The sequence below is a fragment of the Rhinatrema bivittatum genome, chromosome 3 (assembly GCF_901001135.1).
Source record: "Rhinatrema bivittatum chromosome 3, aRhiBiv1.1, whole genome shotgun sequence".
Taxonomy (NCBI): domain Eukaryota; kingdom Metazoa; phylum Chordata; class Amphibia; order Gymnophiona; family Rhinatrematidae; genus Rhinatrema; species Rhinatrema bivittatum.
In genome coordinates this window covers 287,106,134-287,124,660 of record NC_042617.1, presented here as the reverse complement: position 1 = coordinate 287,124,660, position 18,527 = coordinate 287,106,134, and the positions used below count along the sequence as shown (strand labels likewise).

At 44.9% G+C, this 18,527-nt stretch overlaps 1 protein-coding gene across 1 annotated transcript in view; it reads left to right on the top strand.

The window, feature by feature from the left end:
- The first annotated feature begins 325 nt into the window (after positions 1-325).
- Positions 326-18,527, top strand: part of MARCH9 (membrane associated ring-CH-type finger 9) — a 226,912-nt gene continuing 208,710 nt past the window's right edge. Inside the window, exon 1 of the mRNA XM_029594902.1 lies at positions 326-2,142. Coding sequence (XP_029450762.1) covers positions 1,831-2,142 — 312 coding nt within the window. The 5' untranslated portion in view covers positions 326-1,830. The remainder of the gene's footprint in view (positions 2,143-18,527) is intronic.

The window sequence follows — 18,527 nt, the reverse complement described above, 5'->3', positions numbered from 1 at the left end:
GAACATCTCCAAAAAAAAAAAAAAAGCAAGCTGCTTTTTTTTTGTTTTTCAATAATTATTACGGAGCTCAGCAACATATGGCTGAAATAATACTAACATATTCCTCGAAACAGAATTCCTGGCGAGTTTGTTAAAAGGGTTCCTATGACAGAAGGATCGTATTGCCCGGCTGCTGCCTTTCAAATTTCCCGGGTGTTGTGCCATCTGCCTCCAGACGTCAGGCTCCCCTCCCCCCTCCCTCTTCTGATGCTGCAGATGCGCAGGAGCCAGCAGGATCATTTCCCCAACACCACCGCCACGGAAAGGAAAAAAAAATTCAATAAATGTTTTATTTAACATGGTATACCGGAAGAAGAAGCCATATTCATCCACCCTGCGATGCGAGCCATCCATTTCTGTAACTGATGATTGTTAGAAAGAGAAGGCACAGCTTCTAATTCTGCAACAGCCACAAGCAACAGAAAAGCCAATACGTTAAAAAAAAAGAAAGCATTTGGGATGGGAGAAAGGAACCGAGCAGGAACTTAAAGCCAGCAATGCTTCGACCTATTTCGTTTGCAAAACTGTTGATGATTAAGCCGCATGCACACAACTGCTCCCCCCTCCTCCTCTCCAACTACCACCATTAAAAAAAAAAAAAAAATTAAAATAAATAGGTGGAATTCATTCAGCATCCTGTACGATCCCTTGCAGAAAGGATGGCAGGCTCTTGGTTGCTGGTTTTTCTCTCTCTGCCCCTTTGGCTCTCCGTTTCCGGGGGATCGGCGAGAAGACGCAGATGCCGAGGCTTGTGAACTGTGGATCCGCGTGAGTCTCAGCTCCATGGAGGGACGGGGCAATGGAGTGAAAGCCCGGGCATGCTGCTGAGAGCCGAGGGGATAGACACCCGCGCCGTGCTGCAGCTGAGAAAAAGGAAGAAAAAAAAAAAGAGGAGTTGTGGGGGAGAAAAAAAAAAAAAGAAAAATCGCCTGCCCTCAAAAAAAAGAAATCCTCGTTTGTTTCCAGAAAGGGGGGAAAAAAAAAATCGACTTGCTCCTAGCATCGGAACTACAATCGTGCTGTATTTTCTCTCGGCCGGTGGGGGGTATCTGCTGTGTGAGAGAGAGAGGCGAAATTTGGGGAGTCTGTAGCTGTCAGAAGATGTTGGAGCCGGAATGTGGGGAAGGTCCGGCTGGCCCCCTTCCCTCAGACTGCCCTCCCCCAGCCGTCTCCATTCACTGCTAGTCGCTTGCTCTTTAACCCTTCCCCCCTCCCCTCCCCCTGCCGCCGTTTCCTCTGCCCCAGCAACCCCCTCTCTCCCCCCCTACACCTTTCCCCTGATTCTCTCTCTCTCTATTTTTTTTTTCGCACGGCTTTTAATTATTAACCTGACTGCAACAACACTTCCACCTTTACAAAGAAATCCCTCCACTCCCCACCACACACACACACACGCGCACGCACACACAAAAAAAAAAAAGCCACAAAGAAAAGCAAAACAAAAACAAATGCACTGTAATGCCGCTTGGTTTCCTTCATGCTCTCCTCCCCTAGGTACGCTCTGAATTTTTTTATTATTTGGGATCCGTAGGCATCACGAGAAGAGATTGCATTTTTTCTTTCCCGTTGACTCTTTGATCTTCCCTTCCCCCTGCACTGCTTTCTCCGTGTTTCCCTCCGACGGCCCCGGCCCGGGGGGCTGCTTCCCTCCCCACCCCCCTGCTGGCTCGGATCATGCCTGCAGCCTTTCGGGGTCCGGGGGGGCTCGGCGCGCCCCCTCCTCCTGCCGCTGCCGAGTAGTTTGCATGGTTGCTCTTTTGTCCTCCCCATTCTCGGCGCCGCCGGTCCACGATGTTCAAGTACCGGATCCGGATGTTTTTCAACGAGCTGAAGGTCCTGGTGTTGATGCGCTCGGGCTCCGGGGGCCGGCCCGAGGCAGCCCCGGCGGCGGTGGGCTGCGGCTGGCCGCCCTTCGCGCACTGCTCCCGGCGGGACGATGACGAGGAGTATTACGGGGCCGAGCCGCGGCCCCGCAGCCTGGCCCTGCAGGAGGAGAAGGAGGGCCGGCTGGGGGCCGCCCTGGACGCCGTGTCGCTGGGCAGCAGCCTGGACAGCGGCATGAGGACCCCGCAGTGCCGGATCTGCTTCCAGGGACCCGAGCAGGTGAGCGGGGTGGGGGGAGAGAGAGAGACGCCCAGGGCACGATCGGGGGAGGGGAGGTGGGGGGGAGAGAGAGAGAGGGGGTTAGTGCCTGGGCCTGGAAGTCGTTCTCTGACTGTGACAGGTCCATGGCAGGAGAGACCCAGTGCATGCTGTGTGTTGGCACATGCTCATGGCAAGAGAAACTCATTACATGAATGCGAGGATGTATGTGTGACATGTGGATGGCATGATAAAATAGATTGCTTGTATTTTGGACCGTATCTGACCTACACATGACAACATAAACACATTTACATATGTGTGGAGGTGAATGTTCCGTTCATGCCAAACCAAATACATTCATCAGTGTTAGGTTGGCTGCATGATAAAATAAATCCATTACAAATATTTTATAGTGGATGCATAACATGCATTGCATGTATGTTGCAGTGGATATAAGTTTGCATATGGTTGAGATTTGCTATGCATAAGAACAGATTGTGAAATGATGAGGGTGACAGATGTATACTTATTATATGTTTGTTACAGCGTGTGGTTATTTGCACGTGGTATCCACATTGCGAGATAAACAGGTTAGGCCTTGCTTTGTATACAAGCTCTTTTGGGGGCAAGTGACAGATTAATACAGTTCAAGTTGTAATTGCAGGGTACACATGTATGGAGCCAGAATTACTTCTTTTAAGGGCTGCTTGAAATCAGAATACACACTTGTTCATATTACAGTGTCTAAATGAGAGCCTTATGTAGCAAGGATTACCATGGATCTGTTTGTTGATACCTGTGATTAGAGCTGGGGGGAAAGAAGGGACCCGTGCCTCATCTCAGTAAGGTGCATATTGTTTGTGTTTGGCCACTCCAGAGCAAGATATGGGCTGTCATGGAATTCCATGATGGCTGAATTAATCAGATTGAAATTATTTGTATGGGATAGACCAGTAGAGTCAGAGGCTTGTTTTCAATAGCATAATGATCAGAGGACAACACCATACTACTATCTCAGCACAGATCTGGAGTCACTTTTACAGGACTTTTTTTTATTTAGCAAGTGCAAATCCATAAAGCTAAGCAATGACCTCCTCCTTAGTTGACTTTAAAGTTATTAGTACATCTGTATAATGTTTGACACAGTTTGTGACTCTCCACAAGTGCACAGTGAGTGGGTTGTGAGGTCCCAGTGTTGAACGTTGGCTGCACAGAGGCCTTTGCCTGACTTGAGCCTGATTAGTAGGGACTATCCTCAACATGTTAGTTCAAAGCCAGCAAGTTAATGAGTGGGGTTTAACACACGAATTTGGTTGTGATTTTCTGTGATTTCCATTCCTTGATTCGAAGGCTATCCACACACATATCCTGGTCAGGGAGATTGTTCCAGAAGGAGCATCATGAGAAAAGGCAGGCCTTAGGTGGGTTAAACAAGTCACGGTAGAGTGGAAGGTAAGGCACAGCATGAATGGTTTCAATCAGTGTATGGGTCATCACCATCCATTAGATAAATGGGGAAAGTGTTATTTGTGTTTCATTGGTTGAGAACAACTCCCTGTAGGAATCTATGTGTGAAACATGCTTACAGTATGCTTTCAAAGCCTATTCATGCAGCGTATGCATAAAGGGGGAGAGGCAGGTATACTACTACTTTCAAACACTGTTGTGGGGAAAGAGATTTACCAGAGGGGAAGGAAGTTGATGGCAGAGCTCTCCAGTTGGTTAGACCATGGAAGGGCAAGCTCTTCCTTTGATTAGAGACCATGGAAGATAATCACTAGGAGAACTTTTCCATTGGTTAGAGACTGCCGTAGAGTGGGTTCTTCTGTTGGTTAGTGACTGCAGAAGGGAATTACGGTACTGATAAGACTTCCTCTGTTGGTTACAGACTGTAGAGCAGAGTCACTGGGAGAGGACATGGTTAGAGCCCATGGAAGGGAATCACCAAATGAGTCCCTGCATTGGTTAGAGACTAATTTCTGGGAGAGCTCACCCATTGGTTAGACCATGAATAAATATCACTGATAAGATGGGCTCTTGGAAAGGGCCTTCTAAGAGTGTGTGCAGTTGTCTTGACAGCGTCAAATCAAGATTTTCTATCATTATTTAGTAGCCAATTAATAGCCAATACCAATGAGACAAATATTGATAATGCAGGTGGGAGTATCTTGTAGGAGGAAAGAGACAGGGTCTTTGCTCTCCTCTGGCTTTTTAGCAGGCCAAAGATTTTCAGAAGTATTTCATTCCATCCTCCAATATTTACTTCTTCAGTACATGAACAGTAGAGACAGACAGTCTGGAAGAGAGCTTCCAAAATAGTGTAGGATCTGAAGCCTGACACCATTGAGGGGATGCTTAAGGCTATGAATATGTATACCTGAGAGGAGGTAGGGAGGATACCGTAGAGAAAGTCAAATACCTGAAAAGTAAAAACAATGTGGAGTGGCACATCACTTTTCAGTGGAAAAGAAGTCCTGAAGCAAGAGGTCATGATGCAAGACTGGAGGAGGTAGACTCAGGAATAATGTAAAGAAGTTTTCCTTCACAGAAAACGTGGTGAATGCAGGCAGCAGCCTCCCTGTGGGGACGGTGGAGAGCAAAACTAGCCCTGGAACTCGAAGAGGCATGGGACAAAACACTAGCAGTATGGAAATAAGGGTTAAAGCTGGAGATCAGGTGTGCTCTGCAGTATTCTGGTCAGAAGGGATAATGGGCTGAGACTGAATGGGTTTGGAGGTCTTTAGCTATTGTCAGTGTTTTTGTTTTTAGTGCTTTAAAACATAGAAGGTTGGTCTTCCCTGCTTCTCACCTTAATAAAATGGTTGCTCTCTGAAAAACCGCGTGGGCTTCAAAGCTGATGAGAACTTAACTTTGCTGTTGATACATGAGCTTGCATGGAGAAGTGATTTGTTCTGTCAAGTACTGACTAATGTCATCTCATGGGAATGTCCCTTCTACATACATTGGCTAATCAGATATTCTTGCTGTTTTGCATTTTGGCATCATGGTGATACATGTAAAATAGGATTATGGCATGGGCAACTGAAAAGTGGACTCAGGAAGGTTCTAAAACGCAAGCCGGAGTGCTCAGAAGAAAGAATAATAGAGTGAATAGAATATCTCGAGCATACAACCAAAGAGGAATCAACAGAGCCAAGAAACAGGCCAGCTGATAGTTGGGAGAAATCTAAATGTTATGGGTTGGTGCCATAATTCTGCCAGAGAAGGCGCAGCCTAGTGGTTGGAACACTGAAATGCAATTCAAGAAAACACACGGAGCATGAATCCCCTAGCTCTCTGGTTGACCTTGGGCTCAGTCACTTTTATCTTCCTGTGCCATAGTTTGTCACCTTGTAATTAAATAAATATAATAATATTATGTCACCTGATCTCCCTTTGGAAACTATTCAGTTTGGGCACCAGAAAGGGGCAATGCCAGTCCATCCTCCCAAATATGTTTCTGACGTGTTACATTGTAAATGTGCTTTGAGATCCTCTTTGGATAAATAAACACTGCATTATAAATTCAAATAATAATAATTATTGCTAACATCATCATCGTAAAGCTTTTGGATGAGTCTGAGCAGAAAATGGTTGATCAGCTCTGTTTTAAACCAACACTGGCAATCACTCCCGAAAGCCGAGGCTTCCTTTTTGTCAGAAATAGTAATTGCAGTTGTCCCTGTGAGATCAGGCCATGAGGTTATTTAATTATCCAAGTTCCCATTGAAACTCATCCCTGGATGCAAGGTGCTATACATAAGAGTCGCTGAGGATTTTCTTACTTCTGGTCTTAGGCTAACCAAACAAGGGATCCCACACACGATTGATTTTGGATGTAGCTCTTATTACATTTTTGAACCCTCTTACTTTAACTGTAAATGAAAATAATTCAGATGGTATTTAAATAAATATGAAGACCATCTTTTCAGCAATTTTTTTTCTTTAAACAATTGTTTAGCCTGTGTACACATTTAACTCTTGAACAAGTCAGCCTACAAAAACCAGATTTTCAGGATAGGTGAACAGTAAGTATCTGTAGAAAAGTAAGAAACTGAAATATCGTTTTCCCACAAAACTCGATTGAGTGCACAATTGAAAAAAAACAGAGAGGTTGATATTTAAAGCCTTAAGCCAGATAACTCAAGAGGTTATCCGGCTAAATGGCCAGTTTTGAATGTCCCTGGTACTTATATGGCTAAAAATTTAGCCAAACAAGTAAGGGGTGTTTTTTCGAGGCAGTCTGGGGTAGAGTTGAATTCACCAATTAATTATCTAATGAACTCTGATGTTAGGAGTTAGCCAAATACCTTTTTTTTTGGCTAACCCTACCCTGTGCCCTGCAGCAGATCTAAAGTTATCCAGAACATGTTCCCGGGTACCTTTAGATTTAACCAGCTGTATTAATTGGCCTAAGTGTTAAAAATTAAAATAAGTCTGGCACGGGCCTAGCACCTCCCACCTCACCACCCACTCATTCCTTAAACCATGGACCCTGCTGGGCTAAGCCTGTCCACTCCCAAAAATGCTCGGAGATGATTTTTACTTAAAAAAAAAAAAAGTGGAAGGGGGTCCAGGCTGGGCTTTACCTGTCTCCCCCTGCCTGCTCCTTAGTTCAACAGATTCCCAAGAACTAGGCCTCCTCGCCCTCCCCACCCCATCTGTACACCTCCCACCCTCCTGGTACCGTTACAGATTGCCCATCCTCACCCAGGACTGCCATCCACTGCTTCGGCAATCCTGGATGGTGCTTTCAACCTTGCAGTGTTCAGATAAAAGCACCGGCCGGGATTGCCGTTAGCCTGCATTGGAGTCCCAGCTGAAGGTGGGCAATATCCAAAGGTATCCGGAGGGATGGCAGGCTTAGGGCTAGGAGCAGGCAGGGGGAGAAGGGGAACCCAGCCCAGACCCCTTCCACGTTTTTGGTAAAAAAAAAAATCATCTCTGAGGGGTTTGGGGGTAGGAAGGCTTGGGTCGGCAGTGCCATGGTGTGTGTGTGTGTGTGTGTTGGGGGTTGCAAGGCCTGCACCAAATAATTTTTTTTTTTAACACCAAGACTATTTAACCAGCTATATTCTTTTAGCTGGATAACTTTATTCAGAGATGTTCATTGGGACGCTTATCCAGCTGAATATCCAGGATCATTTATCAAGCTAAAATTAGCTTGATACGTTATCCATTTTATTAGCCTTATAATATTTTCCCATTCAGCCAAGACAAAAAAAGTATACTTACTTCTTTCTAATATTTCATTTCATTTCTGAGGAAATATTAGCTTTTCAAGTTTCTGACAGTTTCTGTAAATATGGGAAGCGACTGTGTTGATTATCCTCAGAACTATATGCAGAAATCACACTGTTAAATGTAATGGTTTACAAAGACAATATACAATAATATATACATAAGTAAAACAACAAACTTACAAAATGATAAATAAAACATTTAAAAAGATAAATGAATCTAAAAACCATAAAGTAATACAGGTCAATAAACAACTGTACTGAAAATAGTAAAATCATAAATAGCAGCATAACATCAGTGACTATCAAAACTTTATTGAACAACCAAGTTTTGATCATTTTTCTGAATTTCAAATAGTTCTTTCTAAACGATGAGAGAGAGAATAATAGCATTCCAGATAATAGAAGCCTGATATTGAAATGTACAGTCTCCCCTGTGTTTTACATCTTCCTTGCCAGTGCTTATGCGCTTTCCTATGCTCTGTCTTCATTTGGACTTGTATTTCATTTTTTAAAAGTAGCCTTTTTGATTTGTATAACCTATTTCACAGCACCTTTTAATTATGCTGGTAGTCATTTAATCTTCCTTTGACCTGTTTTAATGTGTGGAATACATTTTATCTGGGCTTCCAAGATGGCATTTTAAATAATCTCCATGCTTCATGCAGATTTTTAACCCTTGGAACTGCACCTTTTAGCTTCTTCCTGGCTACTTTTCTCATTTTACTAAAGTCTTCCTTTTTGTATTTAAATACTAACAAGTACATTTTCAAAGGCCTGCGCGCGCAAATACCGGCTGTTACCTGCGAGGCCGGGCCCTGCATGCACTGCACACATTTTCTAAAGGGCCCAGCCACGTGCGTCACTACCGATACCTCGTGCGGGGCTTCTCAGAAGGGGCGGGGCGGGGTGGGCTGGGACAGCACCATTCGATACTGTCCAGGGGAAGCACACACCGGCAGCCGGCCGGTGCACGGATTCTACTGCTGCTCTAGAGAGGAGCAACAAGGTAAAAAAATGTAAAAAATGTAAGAGTTAGGTAGGGGTTAGGGGTTGGCGAGGAGATGGGAAGAGGTAGGAAGGGTAGGGTTAGGCATAGGAAAGCCCCCCTCTCAGTCCGCTCCTTAATTGGGCTTTTAAAATCCCCCTCCCCTCGCGTGGAGGAGGCCAGCCACCCGCACATGCGCGGGCTGATGTTAAAATCCGCCGTGCATGTGCGCGTGGATATCGTATTTTACAACACGTGTGCCAATGTGCGTGTTATAAAAAATAGCCGCATCCATGTGCGCGTGCCAGGAACCGCACGCAGATGGACAGGCGTGCACGCCTTTGAAAATTGACCCCTAGTGTAGTAGTTTTACCTAATATTCTCCCTTCAGTGATTATATCAAATACAATTGCATAATGATCCTGTTGCCAAGTGGCCCCTCCACCATTACCCCTTGCATTAGATCTTGTAATCTACCAAGAACTTTCTTAGCCCACTGTCTTCTGTATCCACAGAAATAACTATCAACCTGTTGCTTCCTATCCCTCCTCACCCCATGCCCTCTATACTCCCAGTAATAATTCTGGTATACAAATGCTTAGAAGTCGTCTGCTTCAGCGATAAAATGTGCCATTGATTATTGATGTTGATTTGCTGACTTCAGATTTGATAATGAAACCAGCTGATTGACTACTGCTTCCATGATATTGAAGTTTTTACATATTACGTCTGTGTCTATTGCGCAGTTAGATGGTAACTTTCAAACTGGTGCCCGGGCGCTCTTTGGCGCTTGTGTGTTGATGCGCCCCCAGATACGTGGCTTTTTTATAACTTGCGCTCCTACATGCGCGCATGTTATAAAATAGTTTGTCCATGCGCATAATGTGCGCCCAATTTCAAGTGCATGTAAATCCCGCTTCTGCCGCTTAGGTCAGGTAATTTTAAAGGGGACGTGCATCCAAGCCATTGCCAGTTTCACCAGTTTGTCCACCAGTTTGCCCAGTTAGCCGCTAGGTCCTCCAGACCCCCCTGGTTTGATAGTCTGCACTCCCGCAGTTACCCCCAGTATATTCTCTTAAAACCCTGAGAAATGGCTCTTTCTTTTTATTTTTTAACTTACACCGTGTCCCTAGCAGAAGTGGGCAAGGGATCAGAGCACATCCCCAGGCGCGGAAGGATTTACTCGTTCATCTCATGGCCTGCACTGCAAAATGCCCATGTCCCACCCAGACCACAGTTATTTCCGGCTCCTTTTTGAAAACTTTTGAGATGTGCGTGCAGTGGGAGGTAGGCGTTCATCTGGGTGGCTTTTCAAATTCAGTGGGCATGCGTGAGCCCGATTTGTGCGCATATATCTACCAATTTTGGTGAGTGCCGAACTTTTAAAATTCACCTCATAGTGCGTAAATAGTAGAGTTTGAATCATAAATTGTAAACTTAGAGATCTTTTCATGATGTTTCATAATGTTTCACCTGTGCTGCTTATTTAACACTTTAAAAATTATATCAGCAAAAGGATTATAGAAATAAAATTTACTATGAAACAAAAGGCCAAAATCTATTATGTGTGTGTGTGTGTGTGTATATATATATATATATATATATATTCAGTGGCTACTTGGCTTTTCTTGACTTGTCTCTTGAATTCATTAAATGGAACATCTCTTGTCACTATCCAGCAATAGTCTGCAAGCATTGATGGGCTCCATTTGCCCTGAAACCATTTTGCCATTGCCGCAATGACTTGGTGAAATCACTCGCCTTGCTCATCGCTCACTGCTCTGCAGTTTGCTTGAAGAAAAATCTAGATAAAAGTGCAAAAAATGTATCTTTAGTGTGACCTGTTGCAGCCAAGGCTTTTGTATGCATTGAGAAGGTTTTCCACCTTGTTGTTTCCAAGAAAATGTGTTACCATTAACTGGAAGGCTTTCCACGCTATCTTTTCCTTGCCATGCAAATTCAGTCATAGATTTATTTATAGACTCGAGGTAGATCTTCAAAAAATCCGGGGTCGGCGCGCGCAAGGCTGCGCAAAATCGGCAGCCTGCGCGCGCCGAGCCGCACAGCCTGCCTCCGTTCCCTCCGAGGCCGCTCTGAAATCGGAGCGGCCTCGGAGGGAACTTTCCTTCCACGTCCCTCACCTTCCTCTTCCTTCCCCTATCTACCCCACCCCCCAGCCCTATCTAAATCCCCCCCCTACCTTTGTTGGGCAAGTTACGCCTGCTTGAAGCAGGCGTAACTTGTGTGCGCCGCCCCGGCATCCCCCGGCACAGGCTGCAGTGCCGGGGGACTCGGGACCGCCCCCAGATCCGCCCCCTGCCCCGGACACGCCCCCTCCCACCCCTTTTACGAAGCCCCGGGACTTACGCGTGTCCCGGGGCTTTGCGCGCACCGGCGGCCTATACAAAATAGGTGCGCCGGCGCGCGAGTGCCCTGTGCGCATAAATCCAGGAGGATTTACGCGCGTAGGGGTTTTAAAATCTACCCCTCAGTCAAAGATGTATATTAGTAATTTCTGGTTTAATCTGAGATCCTTTCCCTTCTTAACTCACTTATCCTCCCAATTCCCAAGTCAAAGGTTGCATATACTGACCCAGTAGCATATTTTGAAACTGAAGCCAATCAACAATTTTAAGCATCATTTTCATTCTCATTCTCAGTGCCCCAGATTTAGTAAAGTTTGATTACATTCACTTCAGAAAGATTTTGGCTGTAGACCAGTGTAACCATCAACCTGTTTCCTATCGCTCCTCCTCTTGTATCCTCTACACCTCCTGTCGGGGGCCGTCCTTAGAGGTGGCCACCCTGGGCCCTGCACCTCCATGGTAGCCGCATCCTCAACACTATAATTTCAGAGGTCCATGGCCCCTCTATGGTTGATTCTCCCTGGGCCATGCATCCTCCTAAAGTCAGCTCTGCCCCCGAGTAATAACCATCATCCTGCCCTCTCCTATCACTGCTCACCCCATGTCCTCTATACCCCCAGCAGTAGCCATCAACCCTCCCTCTCCCATCATTCATAGGCTTGAAAATCTGGTTATTTAGCACTGCATTTTCCGTCACAAATAAAAAAAACAAAACATCAACGAACTGAAAACAGATCGAAGGTTTCTGGAACTTTAGAATAGAGGTTTTATTTGTACCGCATGATTATATGATTTTGAATTTTATGTATAAATAGATTTTTATGTATTTGTAAAACTTTGATTTTATTGTAAACCGCCAAGATTGTATTACAGATTGACGGTATATAAATAAATTAACATTAACATTAAACATATTAATTGTCATGCTCCAATAGTCTATGAATCCCACAGTCCAGGTTGCCTGGAAGTACTTGGCAGATCCCAGTATGAAAGCCTGTTTCATGTTAGATTTTGATTTCTCTGCTTCTTGAGGAACCTATCTCGTTAGTAATTATTTATGGACCTGTCCTCCAGAAACTTGTCTTAGTCTTTTTTAAACTCTGTTATACTACTAGCCTTAACCACACTTTCTAGCTACAATTTCCATATCATAATTGTGCGTTGACTGAAAAAATAAATTCTTAAATTTGTCTAAAATCTGCTACTTGGTAATTTCAAGGAGTATCACCCAACCTTAGTATTATTTGATAGTGTAACCAACTGTCCCCTATTAAACGGTTCCATACCACACATAATTTTATAAACCTCTATCATATCTGCTCTAAGTCATCTCTTCTCCAAGCTGAGGAGCCCTAAATTATTTAGCCTGTCTTCAAAAGAGAGCAGATCCATTCCTGTAATCATTTTTGTTGCCCTTCTCTGCCCTTTTTAAAGTTCTGTTCTATTTTTTTATGAGGTAAGGTGACCAAACTTGCATGCAATATCCAAGGTGTGGCCACACCATACTGAGGTATTCTTATATTTTCAGTTCTGTTTTCTGTTCCTTTCCAAATAATTCCTAATATTCTCTTTGCTTTTTGGCTGCTGCCACTGCACACTGAGCTGAAAGTTACATGTTGTCCACAGTGATCCCAAGGGTTATTTTCCTAGGTAGTAACTCTTAATATGGCACATAGGATTGTGTGTTGCGCCGGAGGTGGACCTGTGGGCCGAGGTGGGGTTGACGCTACCCGTAGGAGGGATCCTACGGATCCCCACCGTCGGCAGGCAGAGAGGGCTGATGGACGGAGGCCGGCTGGGGCTTCACCAATACCAGCCCTCGTTCCTTGTGGGTTGAGCCTTTGGGTGCCGGGGCCGGCTGGATTTAGGTTGCCTCCATCGGTGGTCGTCGATGGATGGATCGAGGTCAGCCCAGAGGCAGCAACAGGTGAAGGTATCAGTCTGTACTGGACGAGGCGGAGTCCCAGCGACCCGGGTGCCAATAGGAACACAGTCTGACAGGGGGCGCCTGAGCAAGAGCAGGCCGAAACCTGAATAAGCCACGTCCAGGACAAGGGCTGAAGAGGCGTCGTTGAGCAAGCTGGGTTCAGAGCGAGCGGCAATCTGGAAGTGGTGGCAAGGAAGGCTGAGGTCTGGACGAGGAGAGAAGCAAGTGGATGGTCAGACGAAGCAGAAGTCCAGGGCTGGAGAGAGGCAACGGAGTAGTCGGGGCAATGCAGAGCTTCGGGGCTGGAGAGAGGCAACGGAGTAGCCAGGCAATGCAGAGGTCAAACCAGGTCAGCAGTCCGAAGGGGAGACAAAGGAACAGGAACACAGGAACGAGGATACTCAGGATCAGGAACAGGAGGAGCAACGAGCGGGGCCTGGCCTTATATATCGGAGCCCGGCCTTATATACCGGAGCTCAGCTGACATCATCCGGGTCCTGCGGCTAGGTTCCCGCCGCGGGCCTTACTTAAGGTCTGGTTGTGCGCGCGCACGCTCCTAGGGAGGGGCGCGGCGCTGGTCACAACGGCATCTCTCTGTGGGTCATGTGGAGAGGCCTGGCGCGGAGCGCCGGGAGCAGTGGCAGAGCCGGAGGCACCAGGGGCGGCCCGAGGACGGAGCCAGTGGCCCACAGCCGCCAGAGACGAGGGACCAGGCACTGGATTACTCTGAAAGAGGTGAGGGGGCCGAGCCGCAGGACTGCTGCGCCCGGCACGCGTAACATTATGTATATGTAGTTAGGATTGTTGTTCTCTATGAGCATCAGTTTGTACTTCTCCACAGTAAATTCAATCTGCCATTCAGATATCTATACCCCAGTCTCACAATGTCCTCTAGCAATTCGTCACAGTCAGCTCACATTTTAACAAATTGAATAATTTTGTAACACCTTACTAATTGCATCTTTTTCTAGATCATTTATGAAATTGCGAAACACTCCACTATTCACCTCTTTCCATTGGGAAAACTAACTATTTAGTCCTACTCGCTGTTTCCTTTCTTTTAACCAATTACCAATCTAGAATAGAACATTGCCTCCTATCCCATGACTTTTATTATTTCTGAAAATCCAGGTACCCTATATCAACCCGCTCGCCCTTATTTACATGTTTATTCATACCTTCAGAGAATTCTAATAGATTGGTAAGGCATGACTTCCATTTGCTGAAAACCATGTTGGCTTTTCCCCATTAAGGCATGCTAATCCGTATGTCCATTAATTCTGCTCTTACCATGTCAGGCTTACTGCTCTGTAGCTTTTCTGGATCAGCTATAGAGCCCTTTATAAAACTTGGCGTTACATTGGCTACCCTCCAGTCTTCAGGTAGAGTGGTAAACTTTAATGATATTTTACAGATTAACAGGAGCAGATCTGCAATGTCATATTTGATTTCTTTCAGAACTCTGGGGTGAATACCATCAAGTTCTGATGGTGTTTGCTATTTAGCCTGTCAGTTTGCACTATTATATCCTTCAGTTAAACAGTTTTTTGCTTCCGTTTTTCTGACTCATTACTTTCTAAAAAAAAAACCAGTTCTGGTGTGGGTATCTCTCCAACATCCTCTTCAGTAAAGACCAAAGCAAAGAATTAATTTAGTGCTTCTGTGATGGCTTTTTTTCTTTGAGCACCCCTTTTATTCCTGGTTATCTAATGATTCAACAGACTTTTTTGTAGGTAACTTAGTTTTGGGGGGTAATTTTCAAAGTCTTACATAGGGGCTGTACACTTAAAATCAGCATATATGCACATAAGTAGTCTCTGTGTGTGATCAGCACATTTTCAGAAGGGTGGGAATATATACGGTACATTCTGTTGCTGCCGAGTGGAAAAGTATGCTGCGGCAGGGTTTGAAAATACGTGCACATCTGCTCATTTTATAAACGGAGCATGCACATACATCATCAAACATGCACGCACACTTTTGCATCTACTAATCAAGTTAAATCTGACTTCTCTTTTGTCTGCAGATTTTGGCTTAGAGGTTGGGGCACAAGTGGTGGAGAGGGAAAGCTGAGAGTGTGGGGGGAAGGTCTGGGCGGCTGGTGGAGGTCTCAGTGAACTAGTGCTTGGACGTCTGCCCACTAGTAGATATTTTCATAAACAAGATATACGCATACATCAGCCAACTTTATAAAATACCTGTCTCCGCACATAAACTGAGAGTTATTATGGGCACATGTTACAATTATATAATGTGTGAAATTCATGCTTACATACATACATATATATATATATATATATATATATATATATATATATATATATGTTATAAAATAGGCGTATAAACTATGGAGCTCCCTGCATTAAAAAGTGTGCATATACTGAAATATACACGTATCCAACATGTTGGAATGTAGATATGCGGTGTTCTATAAACTATGTGGCTCCTACTGTACAGTTTATAAAATACTGGCATCATTTTAGACACATCTACTTATGCGTGTACGTGCTGAGTTATGCACACTACTGAAAATTACCCTTCCTGTATACTTGAATACGTTTTGACTATTAGTTTTTGCCTCTGCAGCAAGCTTTTTCTCAAACTCTTATTTGGCTTGCCTTATTAATGTTTTACATCTACCTTGCCACTGCCTATGTTCTTTTGTGTTCACCTCATTTGGACTTGGAATTTAATTTTTTTAAAATAACATTTTGATTTTTATAGTTTCTTTCACAGCACCTTTTAACCATGCTGGCAGCTGTTTGGTCTTCCTTCAACCTTTTTTAATGTGTGGGATACATTTTTCTGTGCTTCCAAAAGGGCATTTTTCAACAATTTCCACAATTCATGTAGGTTTTTAATCCTTGGAACTGCCCCTTTTTAGTTTCTTCCTGGCTAATTACCTCATTTTATCAAAGTTATCTGAAGTTCACTGCTATTGCAGTAGTTTTACCTAATACTTTCCCTTTGGTGATTATATCTTGATAAGCGGCGGTATATAAAAACCAATAAATAAATAAATAAATAATTTGATTGCATAATAATCACTATTGCTAAGCAGTCTCACCACCATTACCCTTGCGCCAGATCGTGTAATGTACTAAGAACGTCCTCAGACCATTGTCCTCTACATCCCTGAGTAACAATCATCAGCCTGCTGCCTCCTATCACATCTCACCCCATGCTCTCTACAAGCCAGTAATAACCTTCAGCCTGCCCCCTCCTATTATTCCTCATCCCAGTCCTTTACACCCCCACTAATAACCATCAGCCTGCCCTCCCCCCCTAGTGGTGTGTGTTCAGGGCTTTCTAGGGAGTGAGTGAATCCCCAGCCCTGCTGTTGCCAACTGGCTGGTTTTCAGCTGGCTTGCCCCCTTTTTTTTTTGTTTGGCCAGGCCAGCTTCCTCTGGAAGTAAAAATCCAGTGTAGGATAGGATAGCTCAGCAGAAAGGAAATCAGCATCAAAGCTGGCACGTGGACTCAGTTAGCTCCTTGCCCCTCACACAGGTTTCCTTAGATAGAGGAGGCCTGTGCAGGAGGAGGAGATGGGATGCTCCTCATTTCATTTCTTTTCTATTGCTGCTATTACAGCCACTGTGGCCCAGGACAGCCATAAAAGATAAGGAGGATGGGAGAGAGATAGATGCTGCAGGGCAAAGAAGCCGGGAACGGGACATTGGAGCAAGATTGGGATAGAAGGTCAAGTTTTTGCCTTTTTACAGATGATACTAAGATCTGCAACAGAGTGGACACGCCGGAAGGAAGAGAGAGAATGAGATGGGATTTAAGGAAGCTTGAATGCTGGTCAAAGATATGGCAGCTGGGATTCAATGCCAAGAAGTGCAGAGTCCTGCATCTGGGGTGCGGTAATCCAAAAGAGTTGAAAGTGATGGGGGGTGGAGGGCTGTTGTGCACAGAGCAAGAGAGGGACCTTGGGGTGATGGTATCTAGCAATCTGAAGACAGTAAAGCAATGTGACAAGGCGATGGCTAAAGCCTGAAGAATGCTGGGCTGCATAGAGAGAGGAACAGCCAGTAAGAAAAAGGAAGTGGTAATCCCCTTGTATGGGTCCTTGGTGAGGCCTCACCTGACGTATTGTGTTTAGTTCTGGAGACCGTATCTCAAAAAGGATACAGACAGGATGGAAAAAGTCCAGTAGAAATCCAAGACTTTGAACCTGGTGGCTTCAGAAAAGGGCAAATATAACCTTTGGTCCTAGGTGGTTTAGTTCTTTCCCAAACCACAGAACTTTGCTGTTTTGTGGGTTGTGTTTCAGTTTGTTTAATGGAAGCCAGGTAGAGATTCTTTCAGGAAAATCATTGAAGTTGTTGATTGCTCAGGGTCAAGGCCAAGTGCATCACAAGTTGAATGTCATTTGCAGAAGAACAGGGGGTGATCTGGGGTCTCTGATGCCTTTGGTAAGTGGGACCCTGTAGATGTTGAAGAGTGTGGGAGGGAGCATCCATTATGGTTTTGCATTAGGCAGTCTGGTGTTGTCTGTAGTTTTTCCTGTCAGCTTGAAAGGGATGATTTCATTTATTTGTGTTGCTTCAGATCTGGTGTGAACCATGGGGTGGGTTTTGGGTTTCTGATGTGGCAGAACTTATTGGGGCAATTTCATTAGTTGTTGTTTTTAGGTCTGAGTTGCAGGTGTCGACCAGGTGGTTGATTGAGGCAGGAGGGTGTGTCATGGTCTGTTTTCTGGAGGGTGTTCAGGAAAGCTTCTGGGATTATGTGCACAGTTCATCTGACTAGTGATTTGGTTATTTTGTTTATGGGCTTGTGGATTTGTGGTGGCTGCAGGTTGAGTTGTATCATACAGTGATCTGGCCGAGAGAGCTGGTTGGTTCATAATCATCAATTGATAAATGTTCCTGTGGCTGGTATGGTGCAAATACCAGGTCAAGTGTGTAGATGGTAACAAGCTTAGGCTTGTTTACCAGTTTGAATAGGCCTAAGGCTTCTACTGAGGCCATGAAGCCCCAGGCAGGATACATGTCTGATCCATCTACATGGATGTTAAAGTCACCAAGGATCAACTTTCTTGGGTGTTCTAGGATTATTTATAAAATGACTGATAGGAGGGCTTCATCTTTGCCTGACAGAAGATGGTAAATTAGGATAATTCCCTAATTGGGGTGGGTATTGTTCTGCAGATATATGGACTCTGTTTCCTTGATCTGTCTGTTGGGAGTAGGTGCCAAGCTAAGTGCTTGCTAAGCCTCCTCCTCACTTGTTCCTGCATGCCATTTGGGCAAAGGTGGATCCATGGGGGGCAGATTTGTAGGAGTTGAAGGGAATCAGTGTTATGTGTCCATGACTCTGCCAGACATAGGATGTCTGTGGGGTCCTCCGTTTGTAGGTCATGAAGGAGATCTAGTTTGTGGTGGATGTATTGGGTGGTTTGGAGTGGCTGTAGGAGTGTTTTTCACATTTGGTTTGTCTGTTCTGTGCTGGGGGATTCTTGGAGGGCGGGTAACCAATTGCTGGGATCTTTTTGGTGTTAAGGGCCTGAGAGTATAGATGGGAGAGTATCTGCTCCAACCAGTGATTATCTGGATATGAGATGGTGGTCAGGGGGCAGGGCCAGAGGGCGTTTGGTTTGGTATGGTGCAAAAAAACATTTTGAGTTTGGTATAGTTGAGGGAATGTCAGGTGGAGGAGTAGTGGATGTGTGTGTGGAGCTGCAGATGTGAGGGGTGGTTTCTAGGTCGGAAGGTCAGAGGAGGCAGAGATGGAATTTGAAGAGGTTAGAGTAGAGTTCTGAGGGTGAACGTAAAGCCTTTGTGGTCTTTGAGCCCTTTTCCCAAGAGGCATCCTTATGAAGACATGAAGATAAAGGCCGCAAGTGGCCCAAAGGGTCCACACAAAAGAGTGTACAA